The sequence below is a fragment of the Colobus angolensis genome, unplaced genomic scaffold, assembly GCF_000951035.1.
Source record: "Colobus angolensis palliatus isolate OR3802 unplaced genomic scaffold, Cang.pa_1.0 Scaffold106, whole genome shotgun sequence".
Taxonomy (NCBI): Eukaryota; Metazoa; Chordata; class Mammalia; order Primates; family Cercopithecidae; genus Colobus; species Colobus angolensis.
The window spans coordinates 2,320,392-2,341,673 of record NW_012111586.1 but is presented as its reverse complement, the minus strand read 5'-3'; the positions used below and the strand labels follow the sequence as shown (position 1 = coordinate 2,341,673).

General features: G+C 49.6%; 1 protein-coding gene across 8 annotated transcripts in view; it reads left to right on the top strand.

Moving 5' to 3' along the window:
- ERI3 (ERI1 exoribonuclease family member 3) overlaps window positions 1–21,282 on the top strand; it is a 137,914-nt gene that overhangs the window by 46,164 nt on the left and 70,468 nt on the right. For all 8 annotated transcript variants that reach the window (XM_011945961.1, XM_011945936.1, XM_011945983.1 and 5 more), the window contains one exon: window positions 2,141–2,232. In XM_011945961.1, coding sequence (XP_011801351.1) covers window positions 2,141–2,232 — 92 coding nt within the window. The remainder of the gene's footprint in view (window positions 1–2,140; window positions 2,233–21,282) is intronic.

The following is a 21,282-nucleotide window of genomic DNA, read 5'->3' as shown; positions in this document are numbered from 1 at the left end:
TCACCCTAAACTTTTACCTACTCATGTTTTCAGTCAACCAGCAAATATCTCTTGAGTAGATCCTGTGTTGGGTGAGAGATTAAGGTAGTGAGTAAGGCAGAGTTCCTGCCTTCCTGGTGCTTATATTCGCAGGGAATGCAGACATTTAACAGATAATTGCTTCAAATACAAAATTATTGCATATGTACCTTTGCCTCTACCTGTAGTATCCTCTAGTATGTTCCACCGTGTCAGGTTCCTACTTCAGTTATCTTTTTTGTGAAGCCTTTTCTGACTCCTTTCCCTGTGAAAGGTAGGGCTAGCCACTTCCTCTTCTTGGTCCTGTAGCACTGTGGTCACGTCTCCAGTGCTGGATCCGTTGTATTATGATGATCTGCCTTTCTCCACTTCTCAGCGTACTGCCTGTTTTGTGGTAGGTACTTATCACATTTAATTCTCAGAACAATTCTGTGTAAGGTTTTATAGATGAAGGAAACTGAGGTTCAGAGAGGTTACATGACTTTTAAATGACTCTCCTTCAGTGACACAGCCAGGATATAGAATAGCCAAGGGTTGGAATCCAGATGTGTCTGACTTCTAATCCTGCATTTTTAACGACTATGTGAGATAGCCTTAAAAAATAATGTCTTGTGGCCGGGCGTGGTGGCTCAAGCCTGTAATCCCAGCACTCTGGGAGGCCGAGACGGGTGGATCACGAGGTCAGGAGATCGAGACCATCCTGGCTAACATGGTGAAACCCCGTCTCTACTAAAAAATACAAAAAACTAGCCGGGCGAGGTGGCGGGCGCCTGTAGTCCCAGCTACTGGGGAGGCTGAGGCAGGAGAATGGCGTAAACCCGGGAGGCGGAGCTTGCAGTGAGCTGAGATCCGGCCACTGCACTCCAGCCCGGGCAACGGAGCGAGACTCCGTCTCAAAAAAAAAAAAAAAAAAAAAAAAAAATGTCTTGCATGGGTAGAAGCAGTGGTGTGACTCCCTCTCCATGCCTGGGGTCTTCTGAAAAATAGGCAATGCTTCATGAATTCTTTTTATTTATTATTTATTTATTTTTTACAGAATCTTGCTCTGTCACCTAGCCTGGAGTGCAGTGGTGTGATGTCAGCTCACTGCAACCTCCACCTCCCAGGCTCAAGCAATTCTTCTGCCTCAGCCCCCCAAGTAGCTGGGATTACAGGAGTGCACCACCACACCCAACTAATTTTTTTATTTTTAGTGCAGATGGGGTTTTGCCATGTTAGCCAGGCAGATCTCAAATTCCTGGCCTCAAGTGATCTACCTGCCTCAGCCTCCCAAAGTGCTGGGATTACAGGCCTGAGCCACCACACCCAGTCTTGAATTGTTTATGATATTTCTCTTGTATACTGATTTTAGTATTTGAATTTCCAGTGTGAGCACAAATAAATGGATCAAAGGGTTGAAGGGAAAGAAGGATTTAGAGTGTTTAGGAGCAGTTTTTCTCCCTGTGTAGAAATTGAGCTCAGCCTTCAAAATATTCTGCTGAATTTGAATCCTCAACCACGAAGAGGAGAAATACGAAGTTGGGGGCCAGTTTTGAACTTTTAGCAGCTGGAGCAGGCAGCACTATCCCAGATGTCAGGATGGGGCTCCAGTCCGGTAAAGGGGACTCTTAAGGTGAAAATTTTCGTCACCTTCATTTGGTGAATAACCAAATTTGTAAGTTTGGTTGATAAACATTTGGTAGAAGAGTAAAACAAATAAATGAATGAGTGAAGCTGTGGGTTGGAGCCCCTGTTTGGGGCCTCCTTCTACTGTGTTCTCATGCCCCAGGACAACAGCCTGTCTGTGCTGGGTGAGGGGACCAATGAGCGGAACAGCCAAGTCAGAGCAAGGTATTTGAACTGACCTGCTGGGATCTGGAGCAGGCTGCTAGGCAATAGGCGAGTGTAGGGTCTCCCTCCGGCTACACACTCGGGCTGCGGGATCTTCCTAAGGGGTTGTCTTCCAAATACCTCCGTGGTTCTCAGCCAAGCCTGAGAGCCCACAGAGGGGCCATAGTTGGATAAGATTACAATTTTCTCCTGCTCTGATTACAAGCAGCTTATCTGTGTTTCGCTGTTGTGGCTCTTCACAGGCTCAGGGGAAAAAAAAGGAAAATCTCATTTGTTCTTGTGTACTTTTCAGAGGGTCGATGAGTGGATGGCGAAGGAAGGCCTCTTAGATCCAAACGTCAAGTCAATTTTTGTCACCTGTGGAGACTGGGACTTAAAAGTCATGTGAGTATGAGAAGGGCTACTTTGCTGGCAGAGCTTGGAATCTGTGGGACCAGGTCTTGCCTTTTGGAGGCTTAAATGTCTACAAGGCAGCTGGGTTAGGGATTCTTCAGGTCTCTGAGGCTGCCAGGGATAGAAGAGGGTTGGGAGCCCTGCCTTCTGCCTCTCTGGAGCAGGGTGTGGGCAAGTCAAGGGCCTGCCTGGACAGTTGGGGCCTTCCCGCCTTTGCCAGGTCTCACTGCTCATGACAGCCCTTCCAATTGTTGGGGCTGTGTGTTACTGCCCTGGAAGGGAGGAGTTAAAAGAGTGTCTTGGGAAAAAAAAAAAAATTAAGCCAAATACCATGTTTATTATGTAATGCAATATAGTAACTTATTTATCAACTATATAAAGTAGGCATTATTATTCTTCCTATTTTATAGCTGAGGAAGTAAAGGTACAGAAAGGTTAAGTAATTTACCAAAGGACACACAGAGCTAGGATTCAAACTCAGGTCCTTGCTCTTAACTATTATACTATGCTGCCCCTTTATCTGGCCTGCAGGACCCTGGTGATCCAACTAGGAGCCCAGTGGTGGGATGAGAGAGGGCTGCTCTGGGAGCTGCCCATGTCACCAGCCTCCTCTTTCCTCCTCTGTCCCCACTGCTTATTTTACCTTTGTCTCCTGATCCTGTCCCGGTTATGGAAAACAGAATCAGTTTCTTTGCTGGGTTGACACTTGTGCATCTTGTCTGCCCTCATGAATACATGGCTTCAGATGGCCCCCAGGGAACTGGAGTGGGATGGAGGTGGTGGGGGCATTGTTTGCTGAGGAGTCATAGAATCTATTACCTCTGTGTGCATTGTGACTGAAGGTAGCAACAGGTATTCCTTGTGTGTGTGTGTGTGTGTGTGTGTGTGTGTGTATGTGTGTATTTGAACTTTTGAGCATAAAGTGGGATGTTGGTAAGGGGTGTGGTGTAGTAGCTCTGCAGTAACATTTTCTACCACATCGGGTGTCATCTCCTCACCAAGTCCCTTTGTAAGCCTTTTGGTTGCTGGACATTGAGGTGAAGTTATGTACCCAGGTGGGTGTCAAGCCTGCTATTGGACCCCAACTTTCTAGGTGAGACAGGAGGAAGGAAAGGCCCCAAATCACATGAGCACACACAGACCTCATCTCCCATACCCTTTAGGTGTGTACACACACTGACTGCACCCCTCTTGGTTTACTCCAGAGGGTCTCCCTATTCCCATGTGACACCTCTTTGTCAGGGAAATTATATAGGCTGGAACTAGAGGCAAATATGACTCAGAAGGAGTCCATGGAGAAGGAGTGGAGGAAGAAGGCTCTTTTTCTTGTTAATGGCGTCCTGGGCAGCTTTGAGTCCTTAAAGCGAGGAAGGGACTTAACGTGGATCTCTGTAGCCCGTAGCCCAAGAGAAGCTACTCAAGGTGGGACCAGTTTCAGGCTGATACCCAGAATTCTGGGATTCATATGGCCCAGGAGGAAGGCCCTTTGGCCCAGTCCAGAGTTCTACTTCCTCCAGGTAGCCTCCCCAGGACTGCCTTCATCCAGTGTTGTTCTCTCTTTGGCATCTTCACCTTCCAGACACATGCATTTCAGAATCTTCTGCTTTAACTGTGCACGATGTGTACATACATGTGTTTATGAAAACTTTCCCGTGCATGAGGTTGGAGACTATAAACTTGGAGTTGATCTCCCCATGAGATGGAGAGGGAATTTCAGAGGGTGCTGTCTTCTTTTGGTCTGGCCTGTTCTGTAGCACAGTGGACTGTGGACAGGTGTTAGTGACTCAGGAGATTGCCCTGCCTCTTCCTGAAAAATGATATCATCAAGAAGAGAGGCTGGGTTGTGGAACCCAACCGTATATGAAAGGAAGCCAAGTTTTAATGAGCGCATACCTTGCCGCATCCACACTTCCTGACTACCATCTGTGGTGGGTGGTGGTATTGTCTTTCTTTTATAGATGAAACAAACCAAAAACCCCTGTGGCTCAGAGAGCTAAAGACATGTAGCTAGACAGAATTGAATTCTAAGACCGTGTAGTTTCCAAAAGAGATGGGTAGGGCAGACTTGGTTGTCTGGTTTGGGTTTGGACTGGGAAGGCTGGTGAAGCTTCAGAAAAGGGTTTTCAGAAAGGAAGCAGGTGGCAGGGCTTAGGGGAGGGAGCTCTGTGCTGCCTCTTATAAACAGGTCTCTGCATAACTGCTGGGAAGGCTCTTAATTAAATGTGTAACAAAATAAAAACAGCCGGAGAGGAAACCTAAGTAGTGCTGCGTGACAGCGTACAGCTAATCGGTGTTCCTGGAACCTCTTGGTAGAGGCTTGTCAGATGGCTCTCGTCAGAGCCATCACCTTTTTATGTGCCCGGTAAAGGCTGCAGATGAGCCTGACAAGGGTGGTGTTAAATTGACACTCACAACTTGTTAGTCTGTGACTTACTTCTTATTTTGACATCCGTTTTCAGATTTAACTAAGTCCTAGGAATTCAGCAAACATTTTCATTTCACACTCTAGTTTCCGGAAGCCATGGTTCCTTCTCATTGCTGTCCTTACCTCCTCCTCCCCTTCTCTCTCCAGCAGCTTCACATCACTTTTGTTGGAAAGGGGCTGATAAGTGGGGCACTGAGAAATGGGAACTGAAGTGGCAGCATAAATCCCACTGGAGAAAAGATATCTGCTCCCATCCTGACAAATCATTTTATGTCCATCTTTTGTCAAAGCCAGATGAGTTGATTCTCCAGGTGTACGTGGGCTTTGGTGTGTAGTCACAGACCCTGCTAAGGTGAGTTGTTATTTAGTGGTGTGGGTTTAATTTTCCTCTCAATGTTTTTCAAGAAACACCACTTGTTGCTGGTCTGGCTCTTGGTCAGCTTGCCTTCCCTGCCTGCCCTACTTTTTCTTCACCTTGCTTGGTGTTTCTTGAAGTTTCCCATAGGGTTTGGTGGTGTTTCTCTGCTTACCCGGGTAGAAAGTGCCTCTTTCAGAGGGCTGCATCTTTGGTATTGTGGTGGGGTTAGCGCTGGTGGAGACTGAGGAGGGACACCTGCACAGGCACCCACTTGAGGAACTTAGATTTTAGCCTGTAGCTTGAAGATCCAGGTTCACCAGCCAAACAGCACAGCATGGCTGAGAAGCTAGACTAGAGGCTTTCCCAGTGGGCTGTGAGTCTGAGAAGAAGGAAGATTGAGAAGAGGGAAAGGCTGGAGGGAAAGAGCTGACCTGAGGGAGGCCCTGGCCCTTAGTGCAGTCTAGGAACAGTCCCCTTTAGAGAGGGTAGGAGAATCAGATGCTGTTCTCTGGTGGAATAGGGGCCAGGGGCCTGCTCAGAGCCTGGTGAGAAGACCCACAGTTAGGCTCAGCATCAGTTTTGGAGCAGGAAGTTTTCCTCCCCCTGGAGGGAGAAGGGAGGTTGAACACATAAATGCAGGCATTTGACTTCCTTTTTTTCCCCTGCCTTCTTGCTGGGGTGTGCATACTACATTCTGGCTGTGCTCTACTGGTGTGGACCTGGAGTTCACTTCAGGTTTTAGGAGGTCTGGAGATGGAAAGATACTTGCCCAGATTACACTGTCACTGTTGGAGATGGGGAGCATGCACTCAGCAGGGTCTACTGAGGTTTCCTCGAGGCTGCTGTGAAGCGGTCAAGACCACTGAAGAGACTGCTGTTACCTGGAGTGAAAGGTGCCATGATGAAACCACACACCTGGGTGAGCACTGTGGGGTCGTGACTGTCCTGCGGGGATGTGGAAGATGGCTAGAAGGGGGCCTAGTGACATGCTTGCTGCGGGTCGGGCTGGGTCTTCTTGGCATTGCTCAACAGCTGACTACTGCAATCTTCTTGAAATCATCTTTATCTGTACTTTTGTTATGTTTTCTGTTTCTCTGGCTTCTCCTCCTCAGTCACTTGGGTAGATATTAATACTTCTTTTCTTCCTTTTTCTCATGTTGGTGTTTCTTAAATAGTGGTGTTTCTTTGATTTCTATCCTGGTTGTCTTTTCTGTTTATTCTACACATTCACACTTATCAGTGATCTCATCTTCAGCTATCCTCTGTATGCTGATGTCTTCTAATCATTTTCTCTAACTGGAGAAAAGAAATCGGCTTCATCTGCCACCTAAATGCCACACCTGGATATCCAGCTACCTACTCTACATATCCACCTAGTCGTCCACAGGCCCCTTCAAGCTCAGATGTTTATCTTTCTCCTCACACCCTGTCCTCCATCATTCCCTCAAATAATGACTGGCACCATCTACTGAGTTTTTCTGTCGGAAATCTGAAAATTATCCCTTCTCTATACACACCAGTTAATTGCCAAATCCTGTTGATTCTGCCTCCCAGAGGTTTCTCAGATTTATTCCTTTCTTCCCATCCCTACTGCCCTGCCCTAGTCAACATGATCATATTCTTCTTGGATTGCTACAAAAGTCTTCTAACTAGTCCCTTTTGCCTCCAGTTTTGCTGCTTCTATTCCATTCTCCTAATTGCAACAGATTATGTCACCCCTTGGCTTAATACCCTTCAAGGTTTGCCCTTGCCCTCAAGGGTAAAGTCCACACCATTTATTGGGACTTTCAAGATTCTTGCTTACATCTTTAGCCTCACTTCTCAATATTCTCTGTGCCACCCCTGCACCCCTCCCCACCAGCCACATGCACAAGCTGGCCGGTTCCTGGTGATCCCTCTTCTTTCTCTAGGTGCCTTCCTTTGTTTTCCTGGAGTACATGTACACATTAATACATAAAATGGTGCTGTGGCTGCCTCTACTTGTCTGTCTCTTGCACTACATTGTGAGCACTGTTGTAACCCTAGGACAAGGACAAGGCTTGACATGTAGTAGTTGTTCAATAAATAATTGTTGAATAAGTGACAACTAAGTAATGGAGTGTTCCTGTGGAATCTCTGCTCAGGAAGAACGACAGAGGACTGTTAGTAGGTAGATTGAGGAAGCATTCATTGCCAGTGTACAGGACAAATGGACTAGAGGAGGAATTCTTAGGCCTTGCTACACCAGCCTGAATGTTAAGGGTTAGAGAACTATGCTGCCAATGTCAGGAAGCCCTGGATTTCCTCCCTGCCACTGTGTGTTGGGCCCTCCATGGTGGGAACTGAGTGAGATAGCCCACAGGCTTAGGCCAGGGAGGAGAAGCTTGGTCCCAGGAGCAGTGCAAAATGCTTTCTCTGAGAGATTTGTGCCTTCGGAACAGAGGATTGGGACTCCTGGAAAAGTGAACATCAGAGAATAAAGAGAGACACTGTTTATTGAGCACTTATTACTTACCAGGAGCCCTGTTACGCTGTTTACTCATATGATGTCATTTAGTCCTTGCCACAGTTTCTGCGGAATAAGTTCATTTTATAACCCTTTTTTAACAGATGAGGAAACTGACGCCTAGAGAGGTAAGTAATTTGTCAAGGGCACATAACCTGTTTGTGGCGGGGCAGGGCTTTGAACCTGGGCATTCTGACTCTAGAACCATGTGTTTAATGAACGTCCTGTCTGACCATCCTCCTTCATGGGCTGTGGTTTGGTGATACACGGTGGGAATACCCTCCTCCCCACCTTTGTTCGCACCGAGTGGCAGAGCCTCGGGATGTTTTCTGACACCCTAGGCTGTTGGTTCCTCATTTGGTATTGGTAGGGGTTGGACTGTTAAGTTCATTTGATATGGGAGCCTAGTTGGCCAGGAGATGTGGTGGGTATGATTTGGGGCTGCCTGAGAGCCTCCTTGCAGGGTTACAAGTTAATGAATCTTCAGATCTGTTTTAAGGAAACCTCAGCCAGCATCACTTTGGACACCTCTATTCTGTATTTATGTTTGGAAGCACATGGGGCATCGCACCATGTCACCAGGCTCACAAGAGCCTTGCCCCTTGCCCACAGGTGTGCCAGTTGGTATCAGCACTGAACTGCATCACCCTTGATTAGCAGCCTGCTGGGGGAAGGGGCTTGAGTAAGAACTCCCTGCCAGTCTTGACTTGTCTCATTTCCCATTACTTTTATCTGTCCTTGCAAGCGCTTGGGCTCCCCTCCTGAGCTAATTAAGTTTGCATGTGTTTAGACATATTGCCAAATAGGGCTTAGCAAAGCGGAACTGAGCTACATCTCTTTCTGAGTAGGGAAGGAAAGAGATATAAATGCTCCTCCACAAGGGCCAGGAAGAAGCATGGATTACATGAAGTGAATGCGTGCAGATGATAGGCATTGCCTGGCCTTCCTAGGGACACAGCAGGCCTGCCAGGCAGCCTTCTGATTGGCTGACAGGGACAAGTGAAAGCCCACCCTCCAGCTCTCTTAGTGAATTGGACATTCTAAGGGTGCTGAGAATGGAAAGAGGGCAGGTTCTGAAGTATTTTTGTTCCAAGCACAAGCAAAGTTGTAAGTCAAGTTTAGTGATATTTGCATGAGGAATTTGTAGGACTGTGTGCTGTTTGCTACCAGTCTGAATCAACCTAGCTCCTAGGCCTGCAACCACCTATGTGGCTAGCAGAGTGCAGGGTGACCTTCTTTCCAAGTCTGTGAGAAGTGCATTTGAAACTTGGATAGCCAAAGGCCCCAGTTTTTCTTTTTGCCTAGAAGGGCACCAATTCCCCTGCTCAGCCATTGTAGTGGGTGGGTCAGGGCAGTGGAGGGAAGGAGACTAGTGTGCCCAGAACCTCCCCACCCTGGAGGTTGGGTTCATCGTGATGGATCATCATAGTGAGGTAATGACTGATGGCATGTTTTTGTGTCAGACGGGTGCCTGGAGCCTTTTCCCTAGTGCAGGGTGGCCTGAGGTCTGAGATGCCCTGTGGCGGAACATATTTGGGTCCTATCCAGGTGGCAGTTATGGGGGCAAACTATGTCGTGGCCTCCTTCTCTGAGGTAAGGAATGAGGGTATTGCCTTCTGCCAAAGCAGAAGAGCCAACTGAGGCCATAGTCAGGATCTCAGTCCTGTGGGCATGAGGGCAGTGGGTCAGCTTCCTGGCCATAAAAAGTCTCTTGATGGGTAAGGTCGGCTCAGAATCAGCCCAGGCTCCCAGTGCACAGTGGGGGCACGGTTGGAGGTTCTGAAGATTGTATAGGAATTCTGGGACTTAGAGTTGTAGTCTGAGCTGAGAGAGAATGGGAACCAGACCTTCTGCCCTCCCTTCAGTTTCCCTGGAGCCCTCTTGTCAGCAGAGGTGCACCGGGTTAGCCCCAAGAAGGCAGCGTGAGTTGATGGGGTCATGTTTCAGCTGCAGCTAATCCAAGTCACTCGATATAAATCTCTCCCTGCTGCCTCTCCCCTCCCTCACATCCCCAACCCACAGACAGGGAAATGAATCCTGGCCCTCACCCTGAATACATCATGGCAGGCTTGCCTCTAATGAGAGAGGGCCATTCATTGTGGGGTGAAGCTCCCTGCAGAGCCCGGGATGCCATTAATTAAAGAAGAGCCACCTGAAGCCAGTCGTGCGGTGCAGCCTGCCACGCTCAGATGGAGTGGTGGTGGGGTAGCCTTGTTAGCCTGACAGCTCCTTGGGCTGAGAGTTCTTGGGCTTGGAGGAACGAGAGGTGCTCCGCCTCTGCCTGATGCCCCTGGGGCTAGCCTACTCACAAACATGAAAGCCCTCTCCTGCGCATGTCCCCGGGCCCAGAACTGGCACTAAAGGGGCTCCTGATGGTGGGCTTGGCTGGGGATTAACCATTTCCTAGATGCAGGCCTGAGGGTAGGAGCAGGTTTCTTTGGAGCCAAAGCATCTCTTCTGGTTCCCAACCTTGGCTCCCTTCACACTTATCCATGTGATCCTGGAGCTGCAAGTCAGCAGGCATCTCACCCCGTGTCCTTCCTTTGGAGCCTGAGTTTGGGATAGGTGCTCTGCTCTGGAAGGACTTTGTGCCTCCGTGGGGGCTGGAAGAGAAGCTCTGCTGCCTGGTCAACAAGCACAGCCCCTCTGTGGCAGACAGGGCCTCTGGCGTTTTACTTTCTAGGCACTTGTAGGCTGTAGGGTGGAACCCCAGTGGCAGCCTCATTTCCTCACCCCCTAGGAAGGTGTCAGACGATCTAAATCATTGTAGTGATTATAGGAACCCCTGGAATGGAAATTCTGCTCAGTGAAAATGCTGATAAAAGATAAAGATATTTGCTTAATGACTGATCAGGCTTCAAGATGTTCAAGGCCATAGGAGCCTCATGCTTTGGCCTGAGTTGATAACTGAGTGGTTCTTTACTGCTTAACTGGTCCAGAAGCGAGTGTTGCTGCCTTGGTTCTGGCCCTGGATTTGATATGAGGCTCTCCCCTTGACCATAGATGAGAGTCTTGTCACCTCCTCCTTGCTGGCTGGAGGGGCTGTATGTTCTGAGACTTTCACCTGAGCCCAGAGTTGGGCTAACTCTGCCAGTCTCTGCCTGGTTTGTCAGGAAGACAAATTGGATCCTATGTTGGTGGCTCTTCAGGGCAGTCTTTGGAATTCTGGTTCTGTGCTCTGTGGCAGAATCCAGGCTGCTTCAGAGGGCCTCAGAACCAGCTGGACACCTGGCTGCACTGTATGACCTAGCTCTGCTTTCCTATAGCTTACCTGGCATGGAATAGAGGTTCCATGCAGCCTCCCACCAGGCCACAACCTCCTAGGCGGGGGACCCAGGCTCTACTCTTTTGTATTTTGAACGTTTTTCACCTTCCTAGGCCTTGGCCATTTGCTTGGGCCTTTCTGACCTCTGTCAGATAGAGAGTGAAGGCTGGAGGACCTTTTTTCCCAAGCTCCAAACAGGAACCACTGGTGCTCCTGGAAGATATTTTCCTTTGTATGAGATATTGTTTAGATCTGTGTTTTTTTAAAAGCACTTTTTGAGCATCAGCTTGTTTTGGGGTCTTTAAAGAAAATCAAGGCCTGGCACAGTGGCCTACACCTGGAATCCCAGTGCTTTGGGAGGCTGAAGTGGGATTGTTTGAGGCCATGAGTTTGAGGCCAGCCTGGGGTAGCAAGGCCCCGTCTCTATTAAAATATATATATATATATAAATAACCTGGTGTGGTGGCACACGCTATAATCCTAGCTACTCAGGAGGCTGAGGCTGGAGGATTGCTTGATCCCAGGAGTTTGAGGCTGCATTGAGCTGTGATTGTGCCACTGTACTCCAGCCTGGACAGCAGAGTAAGCCCCTGTCTCTTAAAAAAAAAAAAATTGAGGTATGAAATAGGTGCAGATGCATAAATATACAAATGTGAAGTGTATAGCTCAATATATTTTTATACAAGTATACACCTGGGTAACCACCACCGAGCTCAAGATCAAGAACTTTTTCATTGGCCGGGTGCGGTGGCTCAAGCCTGTAATCCCAGCACTTTGGGAGGCCAAGACGGGTGGATCACGAGGTCAGGAGATCGAGACCATCCTGGCTAACATGGTGAAACCCCGTCTCTACTAAAAAATACAAAAAAAAAAAAAACTAGCCGGGCTCAGTGGTGGGCGCCTGTAGTCCCAGCTACTCGGGAGGCTGAGGCAGGAGAATGGCATGAACCCGGGAGGCGGAGCTTGCAGTGAGCTGAGATCCGGCCACTGCACTCCAGCCTGGGTGACAGAGCAAAACTCCGTCTCAAAAAAAAGAACTTTTTCATCATCCCAGAAAGTTCCCTTGTGGCTCTTCCCAGTCAGTGATGCCTTCCCCTTGCCAACTAACCACCCTTTTGACTTCTGTTAGTTTTGGTTAGCTTTTACCTAATCTTGGCTTTCGTATAAACGGAGTCACGCAAGGCATACTCTTTTGTGTCTGACTTCTTTCACCCAGGCTAGAGTTCAGTGGTGTGATTTTGGCTCACTGCAACCTCTACCTCCTGGGCTCAAGTCATCCTCTCACCTCAACCTTCCGAGTAGCCGGGACTATAGGCACGTGCACTGCACCCAGCTAGGTTTTGTATTTTTTTTTGTGGAGACAGGGTTTTGCCACGTTGCCCAGGCTGGTCTCGAACTTCTGAGCTCAAGCAATCTGCCTGCTTTGGCCTCCCAAAGTGCTGAGATTACAGGCATGAGACACACCGCACCTGACCTGTGTCTGACTTCTTTTGCATAACATAATGTATGGGAGATTCATGTGCATTGTATGTATCAAGAATTTAGGCTTTTTATTATATTTCTATGTAGTATTCCTTCGTATTATACTACATTTTATTTTTTTGTTGGAACATCTGTTATACTTTATTTAGTTATTTAGTGTGTGTTTGCTGAATGAATATGTGAATCTTCAATTTAATATGAGAATCTCCCTATGCCCGTCAGCTTGTCCCAATCCCCCTCACCCTTTCAAACCTAATTCCAGTCCTTTGGCTGTGTGGTCTTCCCTGTCTATTCTGGAACCTACACTGGCCTCCCTCTTCTCTGAGGCCTTGTGATAGGGAGACTGGCCCCTGTGGAAGTGGCCTTTGAGCTGTATTGACTCATTTATTTATTCTTTCAGCAGATGTGTTGACTACCTGCTATGTGCCCTGCACTGCTCTAGGTATTAAGGATACAGCAGTGAATAAAGAAAGAAAACTTCCCAAACATCCTGCTTTCATGGAGTTTGCATTCCAGTGCTTGCAGCTGTCTGCCTTTTGGATCTAATGCTTGAAGAATCTTAGTCTTGTCCAGGCTCTTCTGTCCTTTGGAATTCTGCAGGAGCTAGATGGCGAGGGCCTTGCCACCTTGGCAGGACTTCTCTAGGGCTTGTGGCCTTTTATCTTCCTTTTCTGCTGATATTGGTACAGGTGACATTAGCTGCTGCTGCTTGGCAGTGAAAGGGTTTCTCAATATTGGTGCTTCCCTTCCACTATCCTGGAGTCTGATTCCCTCTGTGAGAGGAGAGAATTAATCTCCAACTTTCCATGCCTGTAAGGTGAGTGACCTCTGTTTTGTCAGCGCTTGCCAATCTGTCCTCTAATTCCCAGCCAGGGTAATGGAGACATTACTTTGTGCTAAAGCAAACCACCAGTTCTCCTAGTGCAGATGCTGTGCAGATCCAGGCACTGGGAAAGACAGGTCACATGCAGAGACAGCTCCGCAAGTGTCTCTTCACAGATGCAGAGGCACATGAAGGCCACAGGGGTGTTGGCACCTGAGCCACTATGCTCCTGAACTGGGGCTGGCAGATGCAAGAGGCAAGATGCCCTGTCATCATATTCTTCTTATTCCCCAGCCATGCCATTAGGGTGGCTGCTTCTGTTTGGTCTGAATTAGGTTTCTTTGGTCAGGTTTCTAAGAGCACATGAGAGGCTGTGAACACCCCAGTGAAGAAGATGAGTCAGGGAGCAGAGGTCTTAGGAGTTGAAGGCCAGGGAACTCAAGGCTTCAACTGGCATAGTGGCCCATGCCTGAATGATTTGTGGACTCTGGGGGCTTAGCTTTGTAGGGCTTTGGGAAGGGCAACTGTGAGTGGGTGGGATAAATTCTCAGTGTCCCTGGCTAAAGGGTGACACAACTCAGACTTGATAGTTCTGTAAAACTGTTTCTTCCAAAGCTTGCGAGGACGTTGGTTTGGGGAAGAAAGCCAGCCAGCCCAGAGAATCCCGGGAGCCTGACAGGCCTTTTTCTCTGCGATTCTTTCTCGCAGGCAGCCCGAGGCAGCCTGTCTCTTTGTTAACAGAGTGACAGCAATGTGACACCATGGAAATAATTACTAACAAATCACGGTGCTGACTGCAAACAGCTCTCTGTCTTCAGAGGCATGTCAGGGTGCATTAGAGCAGGACTGGAGGAGCGGTGCATGTAGGGGCTGAGGCACAGCCTGCTCTCAAACACTCTCTTCTTCCCCCACCCTGACCCCTTCCTGTGATATCTGACTTTCTTGCTCTTGGCCTTACCCGACTAGGTCAGCTAAGGGGCAAGCTGGCCAAGTGGCATGTAGATGGTTTGGCTTCCTCTGGGCAGGTAGCTAGGACTCCCATTTTTGCCAAGGAGCACCTAGGTAGTGATGAGAGCCAGGAATTTTTCACTATGGGGCCCCCGAAAGGTGGAAGGATGCTCTGTTTTTCTGATTTACTCTCTGCCATTGAGACCAGCCTCACCTGCCAGTAGTTTGGGGTTTTGGGGTGACAGAATATTTGCTTCGGCTGGACCCAGATTGTGGAGGGAGCCTTGCATCTGTGTTGGCTCAGCTCTGGTTTCTTCTTCAATTGCCATAGTCAATTTTTGGTAAGTCGACTTTGTCCATTCCCTTTTGGTTAGCAGAGTGATTGCTCTGACTGTCAGGACTGTAAATAATGTTCCTGGTGTATGTGGCTGGAGGCAGCGCATGGGGTGGGGAAAGGAGTGGAAGGAGGAGCAGCATTCCGGCTCCCTCGCTCACCCCCTCCCCTCTCATACAATATTTATCCAGGGATGGGAGTCAGATGCAGCGACCTCAGGGGTCACCCAGTTAAATAGCTTCTGAACCTCCCTGCATTCTAATTGCTGCAGTTGTCCTTTGCTCTGGAGACTTCTCCTCCCCATTGTCTGCTGAGGCACACACTAATGGCTGTCCTCCCTGGCCCTGCTGGGAGGCACAGTGGAGGGGGGTGGAGAAGAGAGCTCATTGCTACCTTCCTTTCCCCAGGGATAAAGGAATCTAAGGCCTATTAACAAGTGGCTTTAGCTAGGAGGAGCACAGTCCCCTGCTTTCCGGGCCCCCTCCCTAAACCTAGCTGGAGAAGGAGGCCCAGGCAGTAGGCTTGGTTGATGGGGCCAAGGGGCTTTGCCCATTCTCAGTCGTATAACCAGAAACATGGGACTAGTGACTCCTCTGCAGGCTACAGGAAGCCAGGGGACACACCCGTGAATGCTCATCTGATGAACATCATCCTGTGTTCCCGTGGTCCCACACACAGGGTTTGGAAGCTTCTAACGAGTGATATTTCCTGTTGAAATTTGTTGCATTTTTCCCAAAGATTGGCCAAATGCAAAAGTCTGTTTGGTCCCCTGGAAGTTGATTTAGATGATTGCTCATGGTAGCAGATGTGTCCCATTCATTGATTTAAGAGTGGCATGTGCTATACATCTTCACAAGGACCTTTCAGTAAATACCAGTTACCCTCCACTGCAGCTCTTCCCTCCCAAGGAATCCTGTTGGAAATTGCCATTTAAGGTGCTGACCCCAGCATATCCCAGAAGTGTTGGCATTCCTGTAGTAGCCTAAAGTCAGCACCTGTTGAGAGCTGCTCTGGGCTCTGTAAGTACTGTGCTGGAGACTATGGGGACTGCCAAGTGATCAGGACAGAAAGACCAGCACACATATACCTAATAATCGGGTAAGTAAGGTAGAGTATGAAGACACTGCAATAAAGGCACAAAACAAATGCTGTGAGAACCCAGAGGAGCACTGTAGAGAGATGGAATGGTAGTATTTTTTTAGCACTAAACTTTGTTTTCTTTTGAACAGAATTTTAAAGCCCAGCGTGAATCTGGCTGGAGATGGAGAAAAGCCCAGCCCATTCTTCCTCTGCCATTCTTTCTCCTCTTCCCCGGGTCCATGAAGTAGCCTGATGTTCCTCATTAGAACCCTAGGACTCCATGGAACACACTTTAAAAATCACTAGCTTATTCTAATGCCCATGTAGAAGTCTTACTCTGTATAGGACAAGTGCCTCTACCTCTTGAAGGAGTCAGGGGAGCTGGAGTCAGGACAGAGGAGACCAGCGAGAGGGTTAAGGGCACAGCTGTGTCTTGAGTACCTGTTTGAGAGTGGAGGTCAGACTGCATCCCAGATCCTGAACACTAGGAGGACGCCTCTCTGCAGAGCCTCCAGAGGGCATCGTAGGCCACACAATGGCAGCTCAGGCATAGGGTCAAGATGGCCACAGGCCAGGGGAAGACTGTAGTGGGATGAGCAAGGTGTCTTAGAGACAGCTCCATCTGCTAAGGAGCTCCTGGTTTCCCTGACCAAAAAGCGAATAGCTCATTAGCTGAGGCACTGACCAAAGTGTCCTGGAAATCTCCCACCGCTTGCTCAGCCTCCTCTCCATACCCACTCCCTGCTGGGGCTTCTGCCATTCCATGTGGGAAAGAGAGCTCAGGCCAGGCCTTGGTGGCAGCTCCAGCACTTCTACAGTCACGACAGGTGGAGCACTGTGCCTTTCCCTGATGAGTTGCCGTGGAAAGGACACTGGAGAGGCACTTGTCATATTGTTTCCCTAGAGAGGGGCTGGGGAGATACAAGTTATAGAATTTTAAGGACTATTTGTGGCACTGGGGAGGTGCTTGTCATGTGGTTCCACAGGGTGTTTGTGGCACTTGTATGCTTCATGTGGTCTCCATATGGAAGAAATGAGAGATAGTTGGCAGATAGGCTAAAGAGCCATGGAGCAGGGAGGCGCTATGTGCATGCATATACAGTGCCTTTTGGAGACTTTGAGCAACTTTGGCACTAGGGATTTGAAGCTGGCTTTCCTGGGGAACACCAGCAACCTGGACCATGGGGCATCCCTCTGCACCGCCTGTGTTCTGGTTTCTGTTGGGAACTCTCCAGAGCAGCATGTCTGGGAACACTTCCAGCTGTGCCGCCAGACCCAGACGCAGGTGACGGCCTTTCGTCTGTACTATAGGGAAGCCAAGAGGAAATTAAATGTCATTTGCCCCCTGCACAGCAGGTCGCTGCCAGATCAGACACTCCTGCTCAGAACTGTGCAGAGGGCACCCGAGGGAGGGCTTATGCCTGCAGCCATGTCCTGTGAGCTGTGGAGACTCCCAGGTGATGGCCTGGCTCATTCCCAGGGCTTTCTCTGCCCGGCTGGGTTCACCCTGGTCTGGAGCCCAGCCCAGTGCTACATGGCAGCTGTGGCCCATGCCAGGCCAGAGGTGCATGTGTACCAGTAGGGGGTAATGGAGGGGAAGGACAGAGCCTGGGGGTAGAGGACACACAGGAGACAGTGAGGTGATCAGCCCTGCCTCAAAGAAGCTGTGTGGCATTGTGGAAAGAACAGGGCTTTTAGAATGACAAGACCTGGTTTCCATTCCTGGCTTTACTGCTTTCTAGTTGTAGGGTCTTGGGAAGTCACATTCCCACTCTCACTCCATTTCTTTGTCTGTAAAATAATAAGGAGCTCTGGCTCCTGACATCTGTGGGGGAAATGTAGCTTCCTGTTAGGACTGGTGCCCGAGTTTCTCACCTCACCTCACCTGAGTCTGGAAGCATGGCCTGTAACCCCTTGCCGTGGGGCCTCACTGTGAAGTGAGTGAGCTGAAGTTGGTTGAGGTGGGGTGGGTGGTAAGCCTATCCAGGAAGGCACAGCTGGTCATCTCTCCCTGCCTCAGGCCTTTCCTTCTTATCCTAGTCCTCTCAACAAGGCATCCCGAAGCCTTGATGAGATGAGTGAGGGTAACGGTGGCAAGACGAAGTGAGAGGCTTGCCAAGGTCACCCAGCCTCACTGTGGGGCTCAACCGGCTGCCTCCAGCCTCATGCTTGCGCTCTCATCCCTGTTTGAGAGGACAGTGGGGCTTGCCCCACGCCTTTCTGCCCTTGAAGTCCTGGTGGTAGGCCATAGTTCTCAGCTCTGCAATGACATTTATTAACAGCGCTTTGGGAAAATATGTTTTAATATTGCCAGAGTTCTCCCTAGAAAACCCCCCAACCCCCAGCTCACCCCCATCTGAAGCCTGGCTGCTGGTGGTGAAATTCATTAGTGTTCCCTGACAGGCAGTGGCGACAGAGGCGTTTGCTGTCGGCTTCCCGCTCCCTCGCTCTCGTGCTCCTGCTTCACGCACACTGATATTTAAAGCTGATGGGCTGCTTATACACTTCTTGTACCATGACAAGTTTGGGGAGGGGGTAGGGGAGGAAGAGACAGACAAGGAGCCAGCTGTCATGCTGGTATTTCAAACAGTACTCTCTCCTGACCCTTCGCAGGCTCCAGCAAGTGTATCATCTTTCTGAAGCCTGTGGTTGGAATTGTAACCTGCAGCTGTCCCAGAGGATGGGGGCAAGTGTGGGGGCAAAGTGGGCTGATAAGTCAGCAGTGCATTCCCCGCAGGGCTGTGGGCCGGCAGCGGAGAATGGAGGGATCGCATGTGTGCACGCACGCGCACTTGCTTGAGCCTGGGGAATTGCAGCTGAGTCTCTGAGTACCCTCGACATTGCCCTCCCACCAGTAGAAGTGAGATGGCCACTTCTCAGTGACTACTGAGTGACTTCTCAGTGACTACAGTGACCGTTCTGTGTCTGCTGTGGTTATCTTCTAGGTGGGCCTGGAAGCTCTCTCAAGAGAGAAATCAAGTTCCATTAGCCTCTGTCTGAGGGTCCTGGGTCTCAGTGATACTCCGGAATATGAAGTGGTTGGTTGAGGTAGAAAGCTCTCTCATTTTGTGTCTGGCCTGGGGTCTTGGCTTTTGTTCCTTGGTATTTGTGTGCTGATTCTTTGGATTTGGAGAATGAGTCCCAAGGTGCTTCCTCTACTCATAACTCCTCCCCTCAGCCCAAGCTTCTTGGAATTTGTTTTGCAGCTGTGGAGTGGTTCTGGAACTTTCCCTTTTCCTGTCACCCACAGCAAGCCTTCTCCAGTATCCTTTTCCTGACCAAGGCACTGTCTTGTCAATGCAGGTGGCCCGGAAGCATCTCCAAAGGCCATTGCAGGTTTGATCTTAATCGATCTCCTTATAGCCGGAATCCCTTCTATGAGGCCTTATTTGTAAAGCATGTTTCCCTTGGTTGGCTCCTTTAACCCTCACAGAGCAGGGCGTGGAGGTGAAGTCGCTTACCCCAGGACACGTGGTCATTTGACCAAGTTATCTTAGTGTAGTGGAGCCGTGGTACTGGGCAGGGGTTGAGCCGCATGCCCCACCGTCAGGGGACTTTGATGGGGAGAATGAGTCCCAAGGTGCCGTCTCCATCTGTCACTCCAGGTCCTGCAGTAGGCGAGGTCACTGGGGAAAAGGCCAGGCTCCTCTCCTCCCTGCTCTTTTGCCTTGTCAGTGCCATCAGTGCTGCCACTGGCATCCTCAGTTTCAGGCGCAGCAGTGTGGGACTGTCTGTCTGAGGGGTTATTCACAGAACAACCTGGACATCTTCTCTTGGAGGTGGAGCCAGGATGCCTTTTTTCTGTGTAGGCTGAAGTGTATTCTTGAACTGTCAAGGACCACCTTTGATGTGATCTGCTCCTATAGTAACCCCAGCCCTCCCCAGCACTTTGTCCTGTAGGCTTCTAGCAGGGGTTTATGGCTTGGGGCTGATGTCCCTGGGCAGTGCTTTTCGCTTCCTGTTCTTGTTGATTCCTATCCCGGCTAAAGGCACTGAGTACTAGGCCTGCCTGGGGCGGGCCCATGCTGTGTCTTCTGACATGGTGCATCTTGCAGGTGAGATAGATACTAAACAGCTTTGATAAGTAGGAGGCTCATGCATTAATTTTTTATACATCAGCAGCGGCCAAGTGAGTGAGTTCAATTATGAGTCTGCCTTCTCTCTACCCTCCTTCGCTCAATGTGGTAGTTCAGAGCTGAGACTAAGGAACCTGTTGAAATGAGAAACCCCTATTTCCTAGCTTGACCCCCTCACTAATTCGGGTTAAATTGCTACGCTGTTGCAGTGGTGACACATTGTGTCTGCCTCTGTTTGTATAAGAGGATGCGGTGGGGGAGGAAGGACCAATTTGTGCAGAGATAAAAGGTGTCACGGGCAGATAACTAACGTCCCAGCCTCGTGCCTGCTCTCATTGTTGCTCAATTTGCTCCGTGTGTAAGCTCAGCCTTCCCCTCTTTCTTCCTTCCCTCCCCTTGGTCATATTTTACCTCGATGCCACAGTGTAATGATGCCCTGCGTAGTGGGGGAGGAGATAGGCACCTCTGGCTGACAGCCCTTCCTGATAACCAAATTCCAGCCCATCCATCACTAGCTACTCTCCTCAACTTGAGGAAAAGTGATCGTGAAAGGCGGACCGTTTATCACCCAGGGTCTGTTTATCTCCTCTGGGTGGGGGAACGGAAACAGGAGAGACAAAGAGCTGTGTCCCCAGCTAAGTGCTACCTCGACTGGAGTAGCCTGAACGTGCTGGACACAGACTCACATCGTGCTACCTGTGGAGGCTCTGACTAGATAGGACTCCCTGACTGGGATCCAGTGGGAATGGGCCCTTTCCTGAGGCTCAAGACTTGGAGAGAAGCATAGGAAATTGTGGCAGTTATGAGCTGCAGGGTTGCTAGCGACAGCATTCTTTGAGAGTGTATTGGAATGAGCAAGTGTGGCAACTCTGCATGGAAGCAAGCCCACCCACCCCTCACAGGTATCCCTGTGGTAGGATCTTCCAGCTGGCTGGTTGGTTGGCTTCTACTGGCCCACTCCTCCCCAAACCTGGGCCTTCCGTGCCTCCATGGTCCAATGATGGCTTTGAAGAAGACAGAGCCTCTCCACACTCCCTCATTGCTGCATATCACATGGAATACAGTAGTTTGCTCCTGCAGGCGAATAGTATGTGCCTGTCCTGGAGCTGGCGGGCACCAGGACTGCCAGCCCACATCACTCCAAGATCCAGGTACCACAGCCTTTCTTGAGAGGGAGAAAGGAGCCAACGAGGCCTCCAGAGTCTGCTGGTGCCCTTCCTCTTCAAATTTTTGAGTCTGCTAAAAGTGAGAATGACATGCATCTCCCTGAGTTGGGTTTGCCCCTAAGTCTTGAAGAGATGAAAGCATGGAAGGCAGAGTGTCCATCACCTTTTCCAGCATGGTGCCTGCTCTTTTGCTGGTCCTAGCTGTTGGCCTGTCTGCCAGTCTGTCTGGCAGACCTCCATGGATGTGCAGCTTTCCTTGCCTCAGCTTAGCAACTCTCCCCCAACGTCTGCCTCACCTAATCTTCAAAGCTGAGCTCCCGCTCACAATAGCTTCACCGTGGCCATACCCATTAGCGAGGGGGGTGTTCCCCTAATGAGCTACTCCCCTGCCTTGGCTGGCGCCGGGCTAGCCACACCTGTTTGCCATCAGGGCTGTCTCGGGCCGAGCCAGTGTGGCTCAGTTGCAGGTGGCAGGGCTGAATGAGGGGTGGGGTGGGGAAGGCTGGCTCCTTTTGCTTTGTGCTGTGTGCTTATGGGGGTGAGGGGCAGTTTCTTACACCCCCGTTTCCTCTATATTGTTCTCTTCTTTCTTTTTTTTT